General features: G+C 57.4%; 1 protein-coding gene across 1 annotated transcript; it reads left to right on the top strand.

Annotated features, from left to right (window-relative positions):
* Positions 1-11016: 11016 nt before the first annotated feature.
* Positions 11017-15092, top strand: PTGDS (prostaglandin D2 synthase). The gene is made up of 7 exons (XM_049896653.1): positions 11017-11275; positions 12168-12307; positions 12416-12492; positions 13309-13425; positions 13556-13657; positions 14406-14431; positions 14965-15092. The coding sequence occupies exons 1-6, from the start codon at positions 11162-11164 to the stop codon at positions 14429-14431; spliced, it is 576 nt and encodes a 191-aa protein (XP_049752610.1). The 5' UTR covers positions 11017-11161; the 3' UTR covers positions 14965-15092.
* The last annotated feature ends 4118 nt before the right edge of the window (positions 15093-19210 follow it).

Genomic DNA, 19210 nt, shown 5'->3' with positions numbered 1-19210 from the left:
TGCTCACCACCACCTTCCGGGGACAGGAAACAGATCAGTGTCTTCCAGGCCAGGCCAGGGCAAGGGCAGACGCTGTGCACACCTGGACCAGGGATGGGTGGGGGTGAGTTTCAGGCCCCCACAGGGCTGGGCTCAAAGTGGACCCTTGGCTGGGGGCCTGAGGGCCTGCTTCAATCCCACCCAGATCTGGGTCAGGGAGCCCCCCATAAGTGTGGGGCATAGATGGCACTGGCCTTGGAGGAGGGAATAAGCGTGGACAGAGCCAGGGGCATGTGGGTAAGGCTGGGGACCTCCCTGGGAGCTGGCAGCCTCAGCAGCCCCCCAGCACCCCCACCTCCATTTCCTCCCCACCCCCTGCCTGGTCTGGGACTCAGGAGACCCAGGCAGGTGGACAGGTGGGAAAACATGCCCCTGCCCTGTGCTGGGTGGGATCCCAGGAGGGCTCCGCCCCTGCCCTCCCCCCAGCCCCCCTGCACCTCCACACCCATGTCCTCCCCAGCTATTTGTGTGTCCCTCTGTCTGTCCTTCTTGGATTTGGTGAAAGCTGAGTCATTTGTTGGGGGGGTGCGGGCAGCTGGCAGGCGAATTCATAAATAGGGGTACGGAGGCTGGCCCTTTACCTGTCTCTCTGCCCACCCCTGCAGGCCAGCCACTCCTCAGGACTTTGTGCCTCCTCCACCCCAGAATGTGGCCCCTGAGACCCCTGTGAGTGGGCCTCACCCTGTTGGGTACTCGAGGCAGACCCAGGCTCAGGGGGCTCTGGGGACTTCAGCCATGTGAGGGCCAGACCCACAAGATGTCTCTGGCCTAGCCTGGCGGGAAGAAAGGGTGAGGAGGCACCTGGAGGGGTGGAGCAGTGAGGAGCAGCCTAGGCCCAGTCTAGCCCGGAAAGGAGGGAGGAGGCATCCAGTGGGCCCAGGCACACTCCGGCCCTGCCTGGGGCCATACACTCTGTCCCATGAGTTTCTGCGAGGTGGGAGTATCTTCATTCCTCAGTGTACATGGGGAAACTGAGGCTTGGAGGGACTCCTTGGTCTGGTGGCCTCCAGCTTCTGCCAGTGTCAGTGGGGCAGACCCAGTAGGGGCTCTGGGGCTGGGTGAGAGGGGCTCCGAGCTGCCAGGAGGAGGGGCCCTGAGGGGGGTTCCCAAGTCGTCCCAGCTCTGCCCACAGCCAGTCCCTATGGTTCCAGGGGGAGGGGAAGTCCTGGCCTGGAAGAGAGCCTTCAGGAAGAGGACAGGCCCCCATTCTGGATGTGTGCAATGACCTCAGGCTCCCACTTAGGCGCCAGGCAGTGGGGCTCCCTGGGGAGACAGATCCACGGTTGCCAGGACGGCCCCAGATGGGGGGGTGCGGGCATTGTCCCTTCCTAAATCTGTCCTAGCCCCTACCCTTCCTCAGTCCCATCAGTGCTTATCGCAGGCACCTGCCCTGGGTGGCCAGGAGGCACCTTGGCTACCACAGGCAGCCCAGGCGCCCCTGGTACATCCAGGCCACAGGCCCCTGAGGCCCTGACCCTACCCCACCCCGCCCAGTCCCACCGTGGCAGGAAGTGGGGCTGGGGGGTGGGGGCAGTGAGGGTCCTGGCCGTTGGGCTCCCCCCACCACCTGGGCCCCAGGGCGGAGGAAGGTGCTAGATTTGGAGCTGGGAGAGAAGTTTATGGAGTTTGTCCAGGCCCTGGGTATCCATGATGCCTACATTGTCCTCTTGCCCAAGGCCAGTTTGGGGCGGGGGGTGCCTGTGCAGGAGGGGGCACGGGGCCTGGACAGACAGGTGGAGAGGTGAGCCCTGAGCCCCAAGAGAAGGTGAATGAGGTGTGGAGTGCAGCTGGCCAGGCCCCTGGGCTTCCCTGGCCAGAGGGTGGCCTTCTAGTGGATTGTCAGCCCGAGGAGACAAGGCCAGGCTCTGCCGGCACAGGACAAGTGTGGGACAGGGACACTGAAGGCCCCAGAGCCCAGTGGCATGGGGGCAAAGCCAGCAGGAGGGGTGGTGTGGACAGGGAGTGTGGTCAAGGGCCAGGGTGCCGAGGAGGGGTGCCGAGGAGGGCCAGCCTGATGGCCTAGTGTTGCTGTCTTCCAGGCAGGAGAGACCAGAACAGAGGTCAGCCTTGAGGTGGAAGAGGGCTCAGGACTACAGAGGCTGGGCCCTGCAGGGACCCAGTGGACAGAGCCAGCTTGTGAAAGAGGCCGGGTGGGTCTCTTTCCCTAGGAAGGGGAGGTGGGGAGGGCGGGCAGACCCAAGCTTCTGGGTGGGAGGGGGCCGTTTACATAGAAGAACAAGAAATGACCAGTACAAAATTAGGTCCAGGGCCTTAGAGGGGCCCAGCTCGAGCCTCACTAACTGCTCCATGAATCTGGAATGAATGGGGCAAGGTGGCAGCCTCACGACAGGCCAGTGGAGTCCCTGCCCTTTGGGGGCTCCCTGGTTCTAGGGAATGTCTTCTCAGCCATTTGTGCTCATTTAACCCTCTGGCGCCTCCAGCCCCCCACCACTTGCCCCTGCCTTGGCATGGGCTCATCACTTGGGTGCCTGGGCTCTCTGAGCTCAGGGTGAGCAGAGCCAGAGTCTTTACAGAGGGAGTAGGGGGGTTCTGGGGGTCCGGAAGAAAACTTGGCCTGGGGCCCTGGCTGGGCTGCCCCTCCTGCTCCTGGGTGCAAACCCAGCTCCCCCCTCCCCTGCTTCAGGCCAGATTCCCCCCAAGAGCACAACCCCTCTGCCCTGCCTTTCCGGTCTGGAATATCCCATCCTGCAGCTCCTCTGTGACCCGGGGTACTGCCCCTTCCCCACTTCAAATTTTTAGGGGGTCAGTCTGAAAAGGCTGAATGACTCTAACTACAGGGCATTCTGGAAAAGCAGAACTATTTAAAAAAAAAAAAACAACCCACTGCCATCAAGTTGATTCTAACTCATAGCAGAGCTGTGGAACAGAGAACTGCCCACGGGGTTTCCAAGGCCGTAAATCAGTCCTGAAGCCGACGGCCACATCTTTCTCCCTCAGACCGGCTGGTGGATTAGAACAACTGGCTTTTTGGTTAGCAGCTAAGTGCTTTAACCAGTGCGCCACCAGGGCTCCTCCAGCTACAGGACATTCTAGAAAAGGCAGAACTATAGAGACCGGACGGGTCAGTGCTCATCAGGGGGCCGGGTGGTGGATGAGCAGGGAGCCCCGCGTGCTTTGGGGGCAGCGACACTACTCTTCAGACGCTGTAACGGCAGACCCGTGACAGGCCGCATTGGTCACAGCTCACAGGAGTGTCCAGGGGAGAGGGAGCCCTGGGGTGAAGGCTGTGGACTGCAGTTGGCAACAATGTATCCATGTGGCTCCCTGGTGGTAACAAACCCCCACAGGAAGCAGGACCCAAACAGCAGAAGGAAGTGTCCTGGGAGAGGTTCATCCGGCTCTCCGGACCTCCTGTAAACCTAAAACTGCTCTAAAAAAAGAGTGTTAAAAATAATAATCCCTCGGGGCTCTATCCGCTGGGCTCCCCCACACTGAAGAGTCACTGCAGGCACAGAGATGCTTTTTAAGACAGGAGTGAGCGGAGGGGTCCTTGACACCTCAGGAGGGCCCCCTGCTCAGGACCCTGCCACCCAAAGCACCCCCACAGGCCCTGCCGCCCAGAGCTCCCCCACAGACCCTGCCACCCAGAGCCCAGGTTAGGGGAGCAGGTCACGGAGCAGTGGGTGAGATGGCTGAGGAGGTCTGAGCCCCACCCCAGGCAGCAAACCCTCAGTCCAGTCTCAGGTCAGCGGGTGTCTGGGGCACCTCCTCCCCACACCCTGGGACCCTCTGCCCTGTCTCTGTCCTGGGACACCTCCTCCCCACACTCCCAGGTTTCATTGTCCTGGGTCTCCCTGTCCCAGCCTCTTTCCCCACAGTCCTGGGCCCCCTTATTCTGAGCCAACCCCCTTGTCCCAGAGCTCGCTCACCACTGACTTGGGAGTTTCCCTAATCTTGGGGCCCCCGGCTACCCAAGGCTAAAGGGCTCCAGGGATCAGCCAGGAAAAGATACAGAGGGCTGTGGGGAGGGGCCTCTTTCCTCTCCCCTCTCCTGAGATAGCTTCCTAGCCTCCTAGTGCTGCTGTAACAGAAATACCACAGTGAGTGGCTTTAAAGGACAGACATCTACTTCCTCACAGTCCTGGAGGCTTGGAGCCCGAATTCAGGGGGTGGCTTTCAGGAAAAGCTCTTCTTGGTCGATTTCAGCTTCTAGCAGCTGCAGTCCTTGGGGCTGCTGGGCTGTAGATTCCTCTGCCTCTCGCGTCCTCAGAAGGGGTCTGTCCTCCCTGTCCGCGCCCTGTCCCTGTGTCTGTGCTGCCCCTTAGACCCCTCAGCAGTGATTAGGTTTAGGACAGACCCTGCACCGATGTTGCCTCATTAAGGTAACAAAGAAAACCCTCTTCCCAAATTGGGTCACATCCACAGGTATAGGGGTTAGGACTCCAACACATACACAGTCATGCGTCCCTTAACGTCCACGATACACTCTGTGAAATAGGACGTTACGTGATTTGGACTTTGTTCAAACACCGTATTATATACAGGCAGTCCCCAGGTTACAAACCTCCGACTTACGGACAATTCGTATTTAAGAACAGAATGCCATAAAGCCTATTATATTAAAATTTTGAGTTAAATACAATGGTTCGTAATAACAAAGGCACGTACTCATGAAAACATTATGGGTTTTGGAAGTGTTTAAGTGTTTTATATGCAGAGAAAGGTAAAATCTATACTATATATGTATAACCTCATGGGCCACGGGCATTATGCAGCACGTGACTGTAGATTTATTTTAATTGTAAAAACAGGTAACACAACATTTGACAATTCAGCGTTTTTCAGGCGTACAATTTAGTGATGCCAATTACGTTAATCATGTCGTACGACTGTCATCCACAGTCACTGCCAAATTTCCCACCGCCGTGCACAGAGGCTCGCTGCTTCCTAAATAATGGCTTCCCCTTCCCACCTCCCTCCTGCCCTAGCGGCCACTCATAAACTAGGAATCTCTACTTTTGCCTTTTCTTATTATTTCTTATAAGTAAGAGCATACAATATTCGTTCCTTTGAGATTGGTTTATTTCACTCAGTATGGTGTTTTCAAGGTTCATCCATGTGGCAACACATATCAGGACTTCATTCACCTCTCATTATGGCTCAGTAGTACTCTACTGTATGTATATACCACGATGTGTTTATCCATTCATCTGTTGATAGACATTGACTTTGTTTCCACCTTTTGACTATTATGAATAGTGGTGCAATGCACATCGATGTATGTGTGTCTGTCTGCATCACTGCCTCCAAGTCCTGGGTACACCGAGGAGTGTTATTGCCGGGTTTAAGGAATCAGCAAACTGTTTTCCGCAGCAACTGTACCATTTTGCATTCCCACCAGCAGTGGGTAAGGTTTCCAATTTTTCCACTTCCCTGTCAACATTTGTTACTTCCCGTTTTGTTTTTGTTTTTCTTTTTTAATCTTAGCCACCCCAGTGTGAGTGAAGTGGTATCTCACTGTAGTTTTAATTTGCACTTGCCTGATGGTTAATGACGTTGAGCATCTCTTCCTGTGTTTGTTGACCATTTGAATATCCTCTTTGGTGAAAGGTCTTTTCAGGTCCTTTGAACGTTTTTTGATTGAGTTATTTGTCTTTTCCTTGTTAAGTTGCAGAAGTTTAATATACATTTTGGATATGGGACACTTACTGGATCCGCGGTTCCCGAAAATTTCTCCCAGTCTGTAGGTTGTCTTTTCACCTTTCCGACACACGTTTTGTTGCTGTTGTTAGGTGCTGTTGGGTTGGCTCCCACTCACAGCGACCCCTGTGTACAACAAAGCAAAACTCTGCCTGGCCCTACGCCATCCTCACAATCATGATCGTGCTTGAGCCCACTGTTGCAGTCACCGTTTCAGTCCATCTCGTTGAGGGTCTTCCACATTTTCGATGACCCTCCACCTTACCAAGCATGATTTCCTTCTCCAGGGACTGGTCCCTCCTGGGAACGTCTCCAAAGAACTTGAGAAGTAGGCTCGCCATCCTTGCTTCTAAGGAGATTCAAGAGAGACTTGTTCCTTTTTCCGGCAGTTCATAGTATATTCAACATTTTTCACCAACACCATAATTCAAAGCCATCAATTCTTTTTCAGCCTTTCTTATATTCCTTGTCCAGCTTTCACATGCATAAGAGGCGACTGAAATATCATTGCTTGGGTCAGGCCCACCTTAGTCCTCAAAGTGACATCTTTGTTGTTCGATACTTTAAAGAGGTCTTTTGCAACAGATTTGCCCAACACAACACATCGTTTGATTTGCTGCTCCCATGGGCATTGATTGTGGATTAAGGTAAAATGAAATCCTTGACAACTTCAATATTTTCTCCTTTTGTCATGATGTTGGTTATTGGTCTGGTTGTGAGGATTTTTGTTTTATGTTGAGGTGTAATACATACTGAAGGCTGTAGTCCTTGATCTTCATCAGTAAGTGAGTGCTTCAAGTCCTCTTCCCCTTCAGCAAGCAAGGTTGTGACATCTGCATATTGCAGGTTATTAATGAGTTTTCCTCCAATCCTGTTGCCTTGTTCTTCTTCATATAATCCAGCTTCTCGGACTGTTTGCTCAGCATACAGACTGAATAAGTATGGTGAAAGGATACAACCCTGACGCGCACCTTTCCTGACTTTAAAACATGCGGTATCCCCTTGTTCTGTTTGAACGACTGCCTCTTGGTCTATGTACAGGTTCCTCATAAGTACAATGAAGTGTTTTGGAACTCCCATTCTTCACAATGTTATCCACAATTTGTTATGATCCACACAGTCAAATGCCTTTGCATAGTCAATAAAATATAGGTAAACATCTTTCTGGTGTTCTCTGCTTCGGCCAGGATCCATCTGACATCAGCAATGATATCCCTCGCTCCATGTCCACTTCTGAATCCAGCTTGAATTTCTGGCAGTTCCCTATTGATGTACTGTTGCAACCACTTTTCAATGACCTTCAGCAAAGTTTTACTTGTGTGGGATATTAATGATATGTCCAATAGTTTCTGCATTCTGTGGGATCAGCTTTCTTAGAAATGGACACAAATATGGATCTCTTCCAGTTGGTTGGCCAGGTGGCTGTCTTCCAAATATCTTGGCATAGACGAGTGAGCACCTCTGCCACTGCATTAAAACAAACTGTTGCCATCGAGTCGAGTCCAACTCATAGTTGACTCTATAGGACAGCATAGAGCTGCCCCAAAGGGTTTCGAAGGAGCAGCTAGTAGATTTGAACTGTCAACCTTTTGGTTAATAGCCTGAGCTCTTAACCACTGCACCACCCGGGCTCCCAAGTGCTGCATGAGTTTGTTGAAACATCTCAGTTGGTATTTCATTCAGTTCCTGGAGCCTTGTTTTTCGCCCATGACTTCAGTGCAGCTTGGATTTCTTCCCTCAATATCATCATTTCGTGATCAGATGGTACTTCCTGAAATCGAACCATGACCAGTTTTTCTGGCGGTGACTGTGTATTCCTTCCATCTTCTTTTGATGCTTCCTGCGTTGTCCAATGTTTCCCCAGAGAATCCTTCAGTATCGCAACTCGAGCTTGACTTTTCCTTTAGTTCTTTCAGCTTGAGAACTGCTGAGTGTGTTCTTCCCTTTTAGTTTTCTAACATCAGGTCTCTGCACATTTCATTATAATAGTTTGCTTTGTCTTCTTGAGCTGCCCTTGTGAAATCTTCTGTTCAGCTCTTTTACTTCGTTGTTCCTTCCATTCACTTTAGCTACTCTACGTTCAAGAGCAAGTTTCAGAGTCTTTTCTGACATCCATTTTGGTCTTTTTTTTTTCCTGTCTTTTTAATGGCTTCTTCATGTATGATGTCCTTGATGTCATCCCACGACTCGTCTGATCTTCGGTCATTAGTGTTAAATGCATCAAATTTATTCTTAAGGTGGTCTCTAAATTCAGGTGCGATATACTCAAGATGGTATTTTGGCTGTCATGGACTTGCTCTAACTTTTTTCAGCATCAGCTTGAACTTGAATATGAGCAATTGATGGTCTGCTCCTCATTCAGCCCCTGGCCTTGTTCTGACTGATGACATTGAGCTTTTCCATTGTCTCCTTCCATAGATATAGTCAATTTGACTCCTGTGTATTCCATCTGGCAAGGTACACATGTATGGTTGCCATTTATGTTGTTGAAAAAAGGTATTTGTAATGAATAAGTTATTAGTCTTTCAAAGTTCTATCAGGTGATATCCAACGTCATTTCTATCATCAAGGCAATATTTTCCAACTACTGATCCTTCTTTGTTTCCGACTTTCATATTCCAATCACCAGTGATTATCAATGCATCTTGATTTTGTGTTTGATCAATTTCAGACAGTAGAAGTTGGTAGAAATCGTCAATTCATCTTTGGACTTAGTGGTTGGTGTGTAAATCTGAGTACTAGTAGTATGAACTGGTCTTCCTTGTAGGTATATGGATATTATCCTATCACTGACAGCGCTGTACTTCAGGATAGATCTTGAAACGTTCTTTTTGACGATGAATATGACGCTATTCCTCTTCAATTTGTCATTCTTGGCGTAGTAGACCATATGATTGTCTGATCCAAAAGGACCAATACCAGTCCATTTCAGCTCAGTAACGCCTAAGATATCGATGTTTATGTGTTCCATTTCATTTCTGATGACTTCCAGTTTTCCTAGATTCCTAGATTCATACCTCATCCCATGTTCCTGTTATTAATGGATGTTTGCAACTATTTCTTCTCATTTTGAGTCATGCCACAATAGCAAATGAAGGTCAGGAAAGCTTTATTTCATCCACATCATTAAGGTCAACTCCACTTTGAGGAGGCAGCTCTTCCCCAGTGTATTCTGAGTACCATCCAACCTGATGGGCTCATCTTCTGGCACTATATCAGCCAATGACCCGCTGCTTTCACAAGGTTTTCATTGGCTAGTTTTTTTGGAGGGGACTTCGTGGTGCACTTTTTTTTTTTTTTCGTGGTGCAGTGGTTAAGCATTTGGGTGCTAACCAAAATGTTGGCAGTTCAAATCCACCAGTCCACTCCTTGGAAACCCTCTGAGGCGGTTCTATTCTGTCCTATAAGGGTCACTATGAGTCAGAATTGACTCAACAGCATTGGGTTTGGTTTTGGTTTTAATTTTTTCAGAAGTAGACCGGCAGATCCTTCTCCCTAGTTTATCTTAGTCTGGAAGTTCCACTGAAACCTGCCCACCATGGGTGACACTGCTGGTATTTGAAATACCGGTGGCCTAGCTTCCAGCATCACAGCAACACGCAAGCCCCCACAGTACAACACTGACAGACGAGTGGGGACACAAGGGGCACAGTTCATCCATAACACCTGATCAGGAGCCTCTTGTCTCTCTCTGATCCTCTGCCCAGGAGGGTGGCTGTTCCCTAGCCCAGCCCCCACACTGGGCTATCACGGGGGGGGGGGTGGTGAAGGGCCATCACTTCTCAGTCTCACTGGTCCCCAGTGATGAATGAAGGCCACAGATCAGATCCAAAAAAGGGGTTCCTGCCCTGTCACCTCCAGTAGCCCCTTGAAGCTGACTGCCCCAGCCCCTCCTCCATGGAAATGCCCCTTGCTCCTGCTTTGATCACATGTCTTCCAGTGCCCTCCCTGGGCCCACCCCCAGACCCTTGCCTACAAGGGGCACCCAGTTCAACCAAGGACTGATGGGGCCATACCCCACACCCATTCCCAGCTGCCTGCACCAGGCCCCTCAGCAGGAGCCCAGCCAGGGCTGGGGAGATGGAAGGGCCAAGGGAGAAGGAAGGTGGGCACTGAGTGGTGGGGCAGCCGCACCCCAGCCTAGGGTCAGCAGAGGTGGCCCCCACCCTACCATGCCCATGCTGAGCCGTTTAGGGCACTGACCTTGAGCCCTGATGGCCTTAGGGACCATCCAAACCTGGGGTGAGGAGAAGGGGTTTACACTGCGAGGAACCCAGCCTCCGGCAAGAGCCTCCAGGACATGGGACGGGGGCCTGCACCCACTGCCCAGCTGGGCCTGTGTCTGGGGCTGAGGGCCCTGTCCCTGCATTGGCTATGGCCACAGCCAGCCTGCAACACACCCAGGAACTCCTTCCCAGGCTTCTCTTCCCCACCAAGGTCAGAGGCCAGGTGAGTGGGGAGCTCTTGAAGAACCCCAGGCTTCCCCCATCTCCACAGACACTCATACCTGCTCTGTTCACCCTCGGCCACAGAGCTGTCCCCATTCAGGCTTGTGCTGGGGCCCAGGGCCAGCCTGGGGAGGGGGCAGTGCCATGTGCTGGACTCAGACAGGGCCAGGTCCTTTGGAGCAGCTGATCAATCCTGGGGGGCTTCTGGAGGGAGGTAGCTTCTCTGGAAAGAGGGGAGGTATTCTCATGTCCTCTGCCGGGAGGTAGGGAGATATGGAACCTGTGAGCAGTCCGGGCCTCAGCTCCCCAGGTAACAGCAGAGACCTAGTCCTACATGCTGCTGCTGCAGCCTCGGAAATCTGGGCCTGAGGCTGAGAAGTGAGCCCAGGGACAAAGGCCAGACCCCCACAGCTGCTGGAGAGGCTGTGCCCCGCACGCCCCACAAAGGTGGCAGGTTTAGATTCTTTACCTTGGCTGAGCTCACCAGCACCTGGGCCTGCTGGGCCTTCGGGACTGAGCTCTTAGGGCACAAATAGGGCTTTGTGTCTCCTGGATTTCCGTGGGCTTGGAGAAGACATGGTGGTGGGCCAGGGAGATTGAAGTGAAAGCAGGGGTCCCAGCCTCAGGTTGGAAGTGGCCATGGCTCCAGAGGCAGGTCAGTGCCAAGGCACATGCCACTTCCCCATCAGGGCCGGCTGGGGGTGTGTGCCAGAACTGCAGGGGTGGGGCTAATGGGGTCCAGCTCTGCCTGGCCCGCCCTGCCCCCACTCAGACCCGTGGGCTGGCCAGTTGCATAAGCAGCCCTGTGGGGGATGAGTCTGCAGCTGGGCCCCTGTGGCCTGGCCCTGCCCCTCCAGCATCACGAGCCTCCACTGGGCTGTCCTTGGCCCCTGGGAGGAGGCCAAGCCCATAAGTAGGGGTCTCTGCAGTGCCCTCTGTCCACTTCTTCTGCCTGCTCTGCTCTGCCCACACCACTGGCTCTGGGCCCCAGCACCTGCTCAGCGTCCAGGAGAATGGCTGTGCGGTGCCCTCTGTGGATGGGGCTGGTCCTGCTGGGGGCCTTGGGGGTCCTGCAGACCCCAGCCCAGGCCCAGCTCTCTGTGCAGCCCAACTTCCAACAGGACAAGGTGAGGGCTGCGCTGCCTGATCCCTGCAGGGGACGGGGCAGTCCCTGGGGTGATTGTCTCCCTGCAAAGGGGTGCTGAGTGGGGCTGAAGGGGGAGCAGGGCTGGGCACCTGACCCAGGGTGACTGTGAGAGGCCCTCCCCAGGGCCACCGCACTTCACCAACCCCAATAGAGTAGAGCCCCACGTCCCCTGATGGGCAGGAAAACACCTGTCTGCATGCGAACACACAGGTGTACAGACACGCGGGTCACACGTGTGCACGTGCAAACGCGATGCAAACACTTCATTCCTGTGAGCACACGACGCCCAGAGACAACCACAGGGCGTTCCCAAACCCCGGGGCTCAGGACGCAGGCACACGGGGAGGGCGGCAGAACCTCAGAGACAGACGCACGCGGGTTCCCAGACACGCGCAGATGCGCGCGGGTACACACTCCACAGACAGAGCCGGCAGATGCGCGCTCAGGCCGGGAGCTGCACGGGAACGCGCCGACGGACAGGTCCTCTGGCTTGAGCATCCAGCAGCGCCCGGCCACGCGCATCTGGCCACCCGCGCCGGGCCGTGGGGAGCCAAAGACCGGCACCGACCCTCTCCGGGAATGCGCCGGGCACCCCCTGCTGCCTGCTGCATCCGTGGGCCAGGGCATCGCCCCCCAGGGGACTGGGGGCCGTGGGAGGGGCTGGGAGGCGGGGCCGGACCCCTCGGGAAGGGGGCCCGCCTGGGGGCGTGGCTATCGTCTGTGGGCGTGGCTTGCACTGGGGGCAGGCTGTGGGGCGGGGCTGGCCTCGGGGCGGGGCCAGGAGCTGGGAGGGGGACACACGTCAGGAGGGGTGCCCACCCCGCCGGCCCAGGTGGGTCTCGGCTGACCTGGTGAGCGCTGTTGGCCCGCAGTTCCTGGGGCGTTGGTTCAGCGCGGGCCTCGCCTCCAACTCGACCTGGTTCCGGGAGAAGAAGGCGTTGCTGTCCATGTGCAAATCGGTGGTGGCCCCCACCGCAGACGGCGGCCTCAACTTCACCACCACCTTCGTCAGGTGGGACGGTGGGGGCGGGCTTCTGGGCCCCAGAGGACCCTTCTCTGCTTTCACGGCCTGGTGACACCCCCGGGCCTGACCCCTGACCCGAGGGTGACCTACCCGCAGGAACAACCAGTGTGAGACCAGGACCATGGTGCTTCTGCCGGCCGGGCCTCCAGGCCGCTACAGCTACCGGAACCCCCGTGAGTGGGACCCTCGACAGTCCCCCCCCGCCCACCCGAGGGTCTTGTCTGAGAGCGGCACTCGTTGGCGGGGTTGGGAGAGCCCCCCTCCAGCGTGGTAGGAGAATAGGAGGGTTCACCACCTAAGTCCGAGAGGAAGAGGCTGGGTGGGGTCTGCCCCAGCTCGTGGGGCTGGGTCTGCCCACGCTCACGTGGGCGGGGTCAGCTCCCTCAGGTGGGCGGTATCTTCCCACACTCAGGTGGGTGGTTGGGTTCCCCCCTTCAGGTGGGTGGGAACAGAGCGGCTCTTTCCCCACCAGACTTGAATCCTCTTTGGAGCTCACATCCTGCCAGGCCCCTTCCTCCCCTAGCCCTCTCCTGGGCACAGGAATGCAGCCCCCAAAGCCACCCCACACACATATCCACACGGTTCCCCCCAGCGACGGCCCGGACGTGGGACCTTCTCATGCCACCCCCACCCAGCAGGATGGCCTCCCAGCTGGGAAACCTTTCCCCTTCTGGGTCCTGGCCAAAAGTTTTACGGCTGCACCAGAAACCCCTCACTTTTCTGAGCTTGCATGCTTCATGCCCAACAGGGCCTTTCGCCTGGGGACACTGGACACCACAGAGTTCCTGGGGCCGGGGCGGGGGGGGGGGGGTGCAGGCCGGAAGTGCTGGGCTGGGCTCCTGGCCCAATGTGGAGGGAGACTGGGGGCAGGCATCCTGGGTTCCCTCCCACCCCCAGCCCACCCCTTCCTCAAAGTGGAGGCAGCACAGGGCAGGCTGGGGGCTTGGCGGGGACAAGGTCCCCCAACCAGGGCCGCCTCGTGGTTTCAGACTGGGGCAGTGTGCACGAAGTCTCAGTGGTGGAGACCGACTATGACCAGTATGCCCTGCTGTGCACTGCAGGCTCCAAGGGGCCTGGGCACGACTTCCGCATGGCCACCCTCTACAGTAGGTGCCCTGGACCCCAGTGGGCCTCCCCGGGGGTGGCAGAGGACCAAAGAGGGCTCCTGAGGCAGGGGGGCAGGAGCAGAGCGCTCCAGCCCCCTGAGGCCGGCTCCTGCTCCTCCCACCACTCCAGGCCGAACCCAGAACCCCAGGGCCGAGTTTAAGAAGAAATTTGTTACCTTTGCCAAGGCCCAGGGCTTCACAGAGGACACCATTGTCTTCCTTCCCCAAACCGGTGAGGGGCCCCTAATCCCATGGGTTGGGGATTAAGTTCAGATTAGAGGCCAGTGGACAGATCATCTCCTGACAGAGCAGCATGGGGGAGTGGAGGGGCGGGAATCAGCCAGCCCGCCAGAAGGCTGACCTGCCCAAGGCAATGGGAGGAGATCAGTGTCCCTCACCTCCTGGCCTGCAGCCTGGAGGGCACAGGAAGGCACTCCTTCTCCACGAACTCTCCCTCCACGGATTTACCAAGCACCCATTGTATGGAGACCCCCAAATGTGTTGAACCTCAAGCCACTCCTAGGATACAGGGAGCCCCCAGCCTGGGGGAAGGCAGGCACTAAAATGGGAAACAGCCCATCAATGTGACCGCCTCCTCCTTGTCCTCCGTTCCGAACTCAGGCCGTCTCATTCCTGGGGGGCACTAAGGGGGCACAAGGCACCCCTGCACTGTGATCTGGTGTGGCCTGGCTCTTGGCCCAGGTGGAGAAAGGCCACCCCACTTTGTTCTAAGGAGCAGGGGCTGGGGGGAGGGGTGGGAGGGCACCTGCACTGAGGTGTGATGGAGGTCATTGAGCTTGGGGGCTCAGCCAGGACCAGCTGTGGGACAGGAGGAGGCTGGGGAAAGGAGCTTCTCAGGTTAGGGAGGAGCTGGGGCCCGATGGGGGCTTATGGCCCAGGCTTGGGGCGCGTACCTCAGCCGCCTGGTGTGGCCCAGGCTTGGGTTGCTGACCTTGGCCACCTGGCTTCTTTCTCGGCAGATAAGTGCATGGAGGAGCCCAAATAGGTGAGTGAGGGCTGGCTGCACCCCAGCAATAGTTCTTTATTCATTCATTCACCTGGGGACACACACACACACTCTTGTGCATGAGACCACTCAGTTTTACCCGTCCCAGAGGGGTTACAAAGCTCGCCTGGAACTCTTGGTGCAGACCAAGAACCCAGCTTGGAGTCAGAGAATCTGTCCCTGAACACATGAGAACAGGGCCCACGTTTCAGAGGCTTCTACAGGAGCAGGAGGGTGTTGGGGGGGCTGGGGCAAGGGTGCAGTCAGACAGGGTCCCAGGGGGTGGGCTCCCTCTGCTCTGGCCCCTGGTGGAGGAGGAGCTGGAGGCAGGATGGGAGGTCCAGCTGCCAGGAACCAGGTGGGGGTGGGGAAGATGGAGGAAGGCTGGATCTAGAGGGACACCCTCCCTTGTGGAGCCTGGAGCCCCCAGGGAGGCCCAAGCCAGAAGTGGAGCTAAGGACCACCATCCCGAGGGGCAGGAAGGGGGCAGAGTGCTTCCTGCCCCATCAGACTGGTCCTGCTCTCCCCACCAGGTCACCCCAGCCCTCAAGATTCTCTCCTGCCTGCTCCACTCCAAGACCCCCTGAGACCCCAGCTCCCCACCGTGCCCCCCCAGCTGCCACCTCCTGGGCTCTTTGTTCTAGCTCTGAGAAATAAATGCAGAAGCAAGCAGCCAGCCTGGCGTCTGTCTGTCTGTCTTGGCAGCTTCCTGGACCTCTGTCCCTTTCCCTAAGCTCTCAGCCCAAGGGAGGCTGGCTTGTACTGGACATCACCACTTGGGGGTGGGCAGAGACCTCCAGTGTTTGCTCCTGGTGAGGAAGGGGTCTGCCGGGGTCAGCGGTCAGGATAGCTAAGGAAGAAGTGCCCCTCACGGTCCCCGCCTGCCCCACACAGGGCTGTGCCCTCACCACCGTCCTCCACTCCAGTCTTACCCCTCAAGCTGCCAGCTATAGCCATTCGTGCATGGGGCGGCCCCTGGCCCAGGTAGGGGTCGGTCCCACCCTAGCCCAGCACTCGGCCCAGCACTCGGAGCTCTGATCCTTAGGCAGAGGCCCCACCTGCCCCATCACCTCTCTGGCCAAGAGAGGCTGAGAGTCCAGGAGAGCTTTGGGTCTATGGGTTTTCCAACGTTGGGGTTAGCACACTGAGATTGGGTGGAGATCAGGAGATACAGAGGGAGATGGCTGGAGAGTCCGTGCCCCCCACAGTGCAGGCTAGGACAGGCCACCCCTACACCCCCTCTGGCCACCTGCACACCCCCAGACCTCTTGGACCACAGGAACACACAGCTCTGCCCACTCACCAGGGCTCAGGCACCAACTCGGCCATGGTGCCCCTGGGTGGTCGCCCTCCCGGCCCAGCCCTCCTCCTGGCCTCCGCCATCCCCAGCTTCCTGGCCACAGAGGCTATTCTCAGGCCCCTGTCCTGGGCCCTCCTGGCCCACAATGTACAGGACCCACCGAAGTCTGTCTTCTGGGCTGCTACTTGGGCAGACCTTGGCCAGGGCCTGCAGAGCCACAAAGGTGAGGCCAGGGGTGAGGGTGAGCAGGGCGAGCTTCCTGGAGAAAGGGGCATGGGGACTGTGACAGTGGTGGGGCTTCTGCTTCTTGGAGGCCTGGGGGCTGACATCCTGGAGGGGAGGGCTGCCCAGGGCAGGGTCAATGGGCTTTCGGCCAAGGCCCTGGTCCAGAGGTTGGCAGAGGCATGCAGCTGGCTCCCAGGAGGAAATCCTGGGAGTGGGCGGGTTTGAGTAGAGGCCAGCAGTGCCAGTGCGCTGCAGGGCGCAAACCGATCAGGGGCCTATCTGAGTGGGCTCAGGACAGCCAGCCAGCGCCCCAGGGCACCTCCAGGGCATAAATTCCACAGGCAGGGCAGGCCGCCCCAGCTTTCCTGCCCATCTGCCCTGCTGCCCATCTGCCCGTGCCATTGTCACGCCATCGTCCACCATGCTGCAGGCTGTGCTGACTGCAGCCCTCCTCAGCCTGCTCTGGACAACCCCAGGCTGTGCCCAGGCCCCTGTTCAGGCCAACTTCGATGCCAGCCAGGTGTGCCCAGGCCATCCACTCCTCCCTTACCACTTCTCCAGCTGTGTTTACCCCGTCCTGTCTCTGCACCCAGGGCTGGCTCAGGGCTGGGGCACAGGGGAAAAGCCTCACGCCCTTGCCCTGTGGAACTGGGGGCAGGGATGGTCGTGGGGCCTCAGCCCAGCCACCAGGCTATGTCCAACCCCCATCCCCAGGGCTTCTAGTCGAGACGAGTTGCAGCTACCCCCCAGCTCTGGGTCAGGGATGACAGGACCGCAGAGGCCAGTGTTCTGGGCCTGGCTGAGAAGCAGCCAGGTCAGGGTGGAACGAGGACCCGGTGCCAGTGGTAGAGGGTTGCTTCCCAGCTCTCCCCTGCCTCCACCTTGTAGTTCCAGGGCACCTGGTATGTGGTCGGGGTGGCCTCGGATGACCAGGGCTTCCTGGAGTCCAAGGACAGCATGAAGATGCTTGTGGTCTCCGTGACCCCCGTGGACAACGGTGACCTTGCTGTCAAGTATGGGTACCCCATGTAAGTGCCCCCAGGAGCCCCACCCCAGGCCTCAGACAAGGGCCAATGTGAAGCCAGGGGTGGTCCAGGGGTGAGGTCAGATGTGACCCAGTTGCACTGGGGCCAGACCCACAGGCTTGTAATAGGCCTGATGGTGTCCACTTCTTCCCGGGCATGCAGTGGCCAGATGCGGGGACAGCTCGCCTCTCCCCAGAGTGACCAGGTCCCTGGTGGGCGCCTCCACCTGAAGCCTCGGTGTTAAGGAAACTGTCTGTGTGTCTGTGTCTGCCTGTCTGTGTGTGTCTGCCTGTGTGTGTGTCCACCTGTCTCTGTGTGGGTCTGCCTGTGTCCGTGTGTGTCAGTGTCTCTGTGTGTGTCTGTGTTTGTCTGCCTGTGTGTGTCTACCTGTCTGTGTGTCTGCATGTGTCAGTGTCTGTGTGTCTGTGTGTATGTGTGCATATGTCTGTGTCTGTGTGCCTATGTTTGTCTGCCTGTCTCTGCCTGTGTGTCTGCTTGTCTGTGACTGCCTGTCTACCTGACTCTGGGAGTCTGGGTGTGTATCTGGAGGGGAGACCAGGAGACCCTGTGCCCCCCACCCCCTCATGCCCTGAACAAGTACTCATCCCCAACTCCAGCGTGAGCTCTTCACCTGTAAGGTAATGACAAAGCACCTGTGTCCTGGAAGAACTGCTGGGAGGGTGAACAAAGGGACCCTGGGCACCCTCAGCATGGGCCCTGAGTATGGGCCATGTGCATCGTGGTCACCCAGTGTCCTAGGACTGGCCAGGGCTGGGGCTGTCTGAGAGAGCAGAGCAGGACCTGGTGTGGGGAAGGCGCTGCTGGTCAGGGGTTTGGCTGGCTCCTCCACAGGCGCGATGGCGGATGCCAGAAGGTGGATATGACCTTCACCAAGAGGTCCATGGACGGAGAGTTCAGCAACACAGGTGAGGGGGCCAGGAGGGCAGGTGTGGGCCACAAGGGGATGGGGCAGGGGCTGTTCAGGCTGCTGCAGGCCCAGCACCCTGGGCGAGGGCACTGGGCTCAGTCAACTCTCACCCCTAGCCATGGCCCAGACCGACATCAGGGTGGCATACACCGACTACAAGCACTTTGCGGTGATGTTCTTCAAGACGGAGAAGGCGGGTGTGCAGAGTGTGTGGCTGCAGCTCTATGGTGGGTGCCCTGCGTCCCTTCCATGGTCCCCAGGCACAGCCTCCCCTTCTCCTTTGGAGCCCAGGTCTGCTCTGACGCTTGTTTATGTGCGTGGTCCAGCACATTCCAGAATCACTGTCTCCCAGGTGTCTCCTTGAGACTTTGGTGTCTGAGGCCCTGGGATCTGGGAGCCCTCCCCATCCAGTCCTCCTGCCCCCGCTCCTGCCCTCACTACCCCACCCCCCGCCCACAGCCCGGGCCCCTGAGCTGTTTCCTGAAGGTGCCCAGAAGATGCAGCAGTTGGCACCACAAGTGGGCCTGAACCCCAGCCAGGGCGCCCTGCTGCCCAAGTCAGGTGAGTGCTACACCCACCCCTGCTAAGGGATTGCTGAAACCTGGAGACTCCATCCCAGACTGCAAGGGCAGGTTCAAGGTACCAGGTAGAGGAAGCCCAGCCCAGAGACCCTTGGAAGGGTTGGGAGGTTGGGGGTCTGGACACTCGAGGGAGGATGGGGCCTCTGCCCTCGGAAGGGGACAGGTGATTCCTCAGCCTTTATCTCTCTCTCTCAGACCAGTGTGCCAGCGCCTTCCCCCAGGTGAGTGGGGGGGTGGGGATCCACAGCCCCGCTGCCTGGTGGAGTCCCCTCCCTCTCTGCCTCCTCTTCCTTGGGGCTCCGACTTGGGGACAGGAGGTGGGGCAGTCCATCTCATGAAGTCAGGAGGACCAGAGCCTGGGGGCAGCTGGTGGCAGTGGGGGAGGGGCCGCGGGGGACCCAGAAGGGGCACCCGGCGGTGGAGGACCCTACCTGAGCAGCCCTCGACCTCCCCCTTGCTTCGCAGTGAGGGATCCCGCCCCGAAGTGCAGAGGTCAGCGGGGGACCCAGCCCTGGCCCAGATGCTTAGGGTGCGGATTCCCCAACCAGCGCCTTTTTCTCTCCACACCCCTGCCCCCAGCACAATAAACGGTATCCGAAAGTCTGCAAAAGTGTGCGTTTCTGGGGTGCGGGGACAAGGGCCAGGGCCAGGAGCGGGGCGACTGAGGGAGGGGCTGAGGCCGGTTGGCCGTCCCACCCCAGAGTCCGCCTGACCCTGCTG

This window comes from Elephas maximus, chromosome 9 (assembly GCF_024166365.1).
Source record: "Elephas maximus indicus isolate mEleMax1 chromosome 9, mEleMax1 primary haplotype, whole genome shotgun sequence".
Taxonomy (NCBI): Eukaryota; Metazoa; Chordata; class Mammalia; order Proboscidea; family Elephantidae; genus Elephas; species Elephas maximus.
Note: the sequence above shows the minus strand (reverse complement) of the source record. Positions and strands in the feature narration are given on the sequence as shown.

Bases quoted from the DNA above. Each gene is read 5' to 3' on its own strand.
- PTGDS (XM_049896653.1), top strand. From the start codon at position 11,162: ATGGCTGTGCGGTGCCCTCTGTGGATGGGGCTGGTCCTGCTGGGGGCC. The intron at 11,276-12,167 runs GTGAGGGCTGCG...GTTGGCCCGCAG, and splicing joins CCAACTTCCAACAGGACAAG to TTCCTGGGGCGTTGGTTCAG. The intron at 12,308-12,415 runs GTGGGACGGTGG...ACCTACCCGCAG, and splicing joins TTCACCACCACCTTCGTCAG to GAACAACCAGTGTGAGACCA.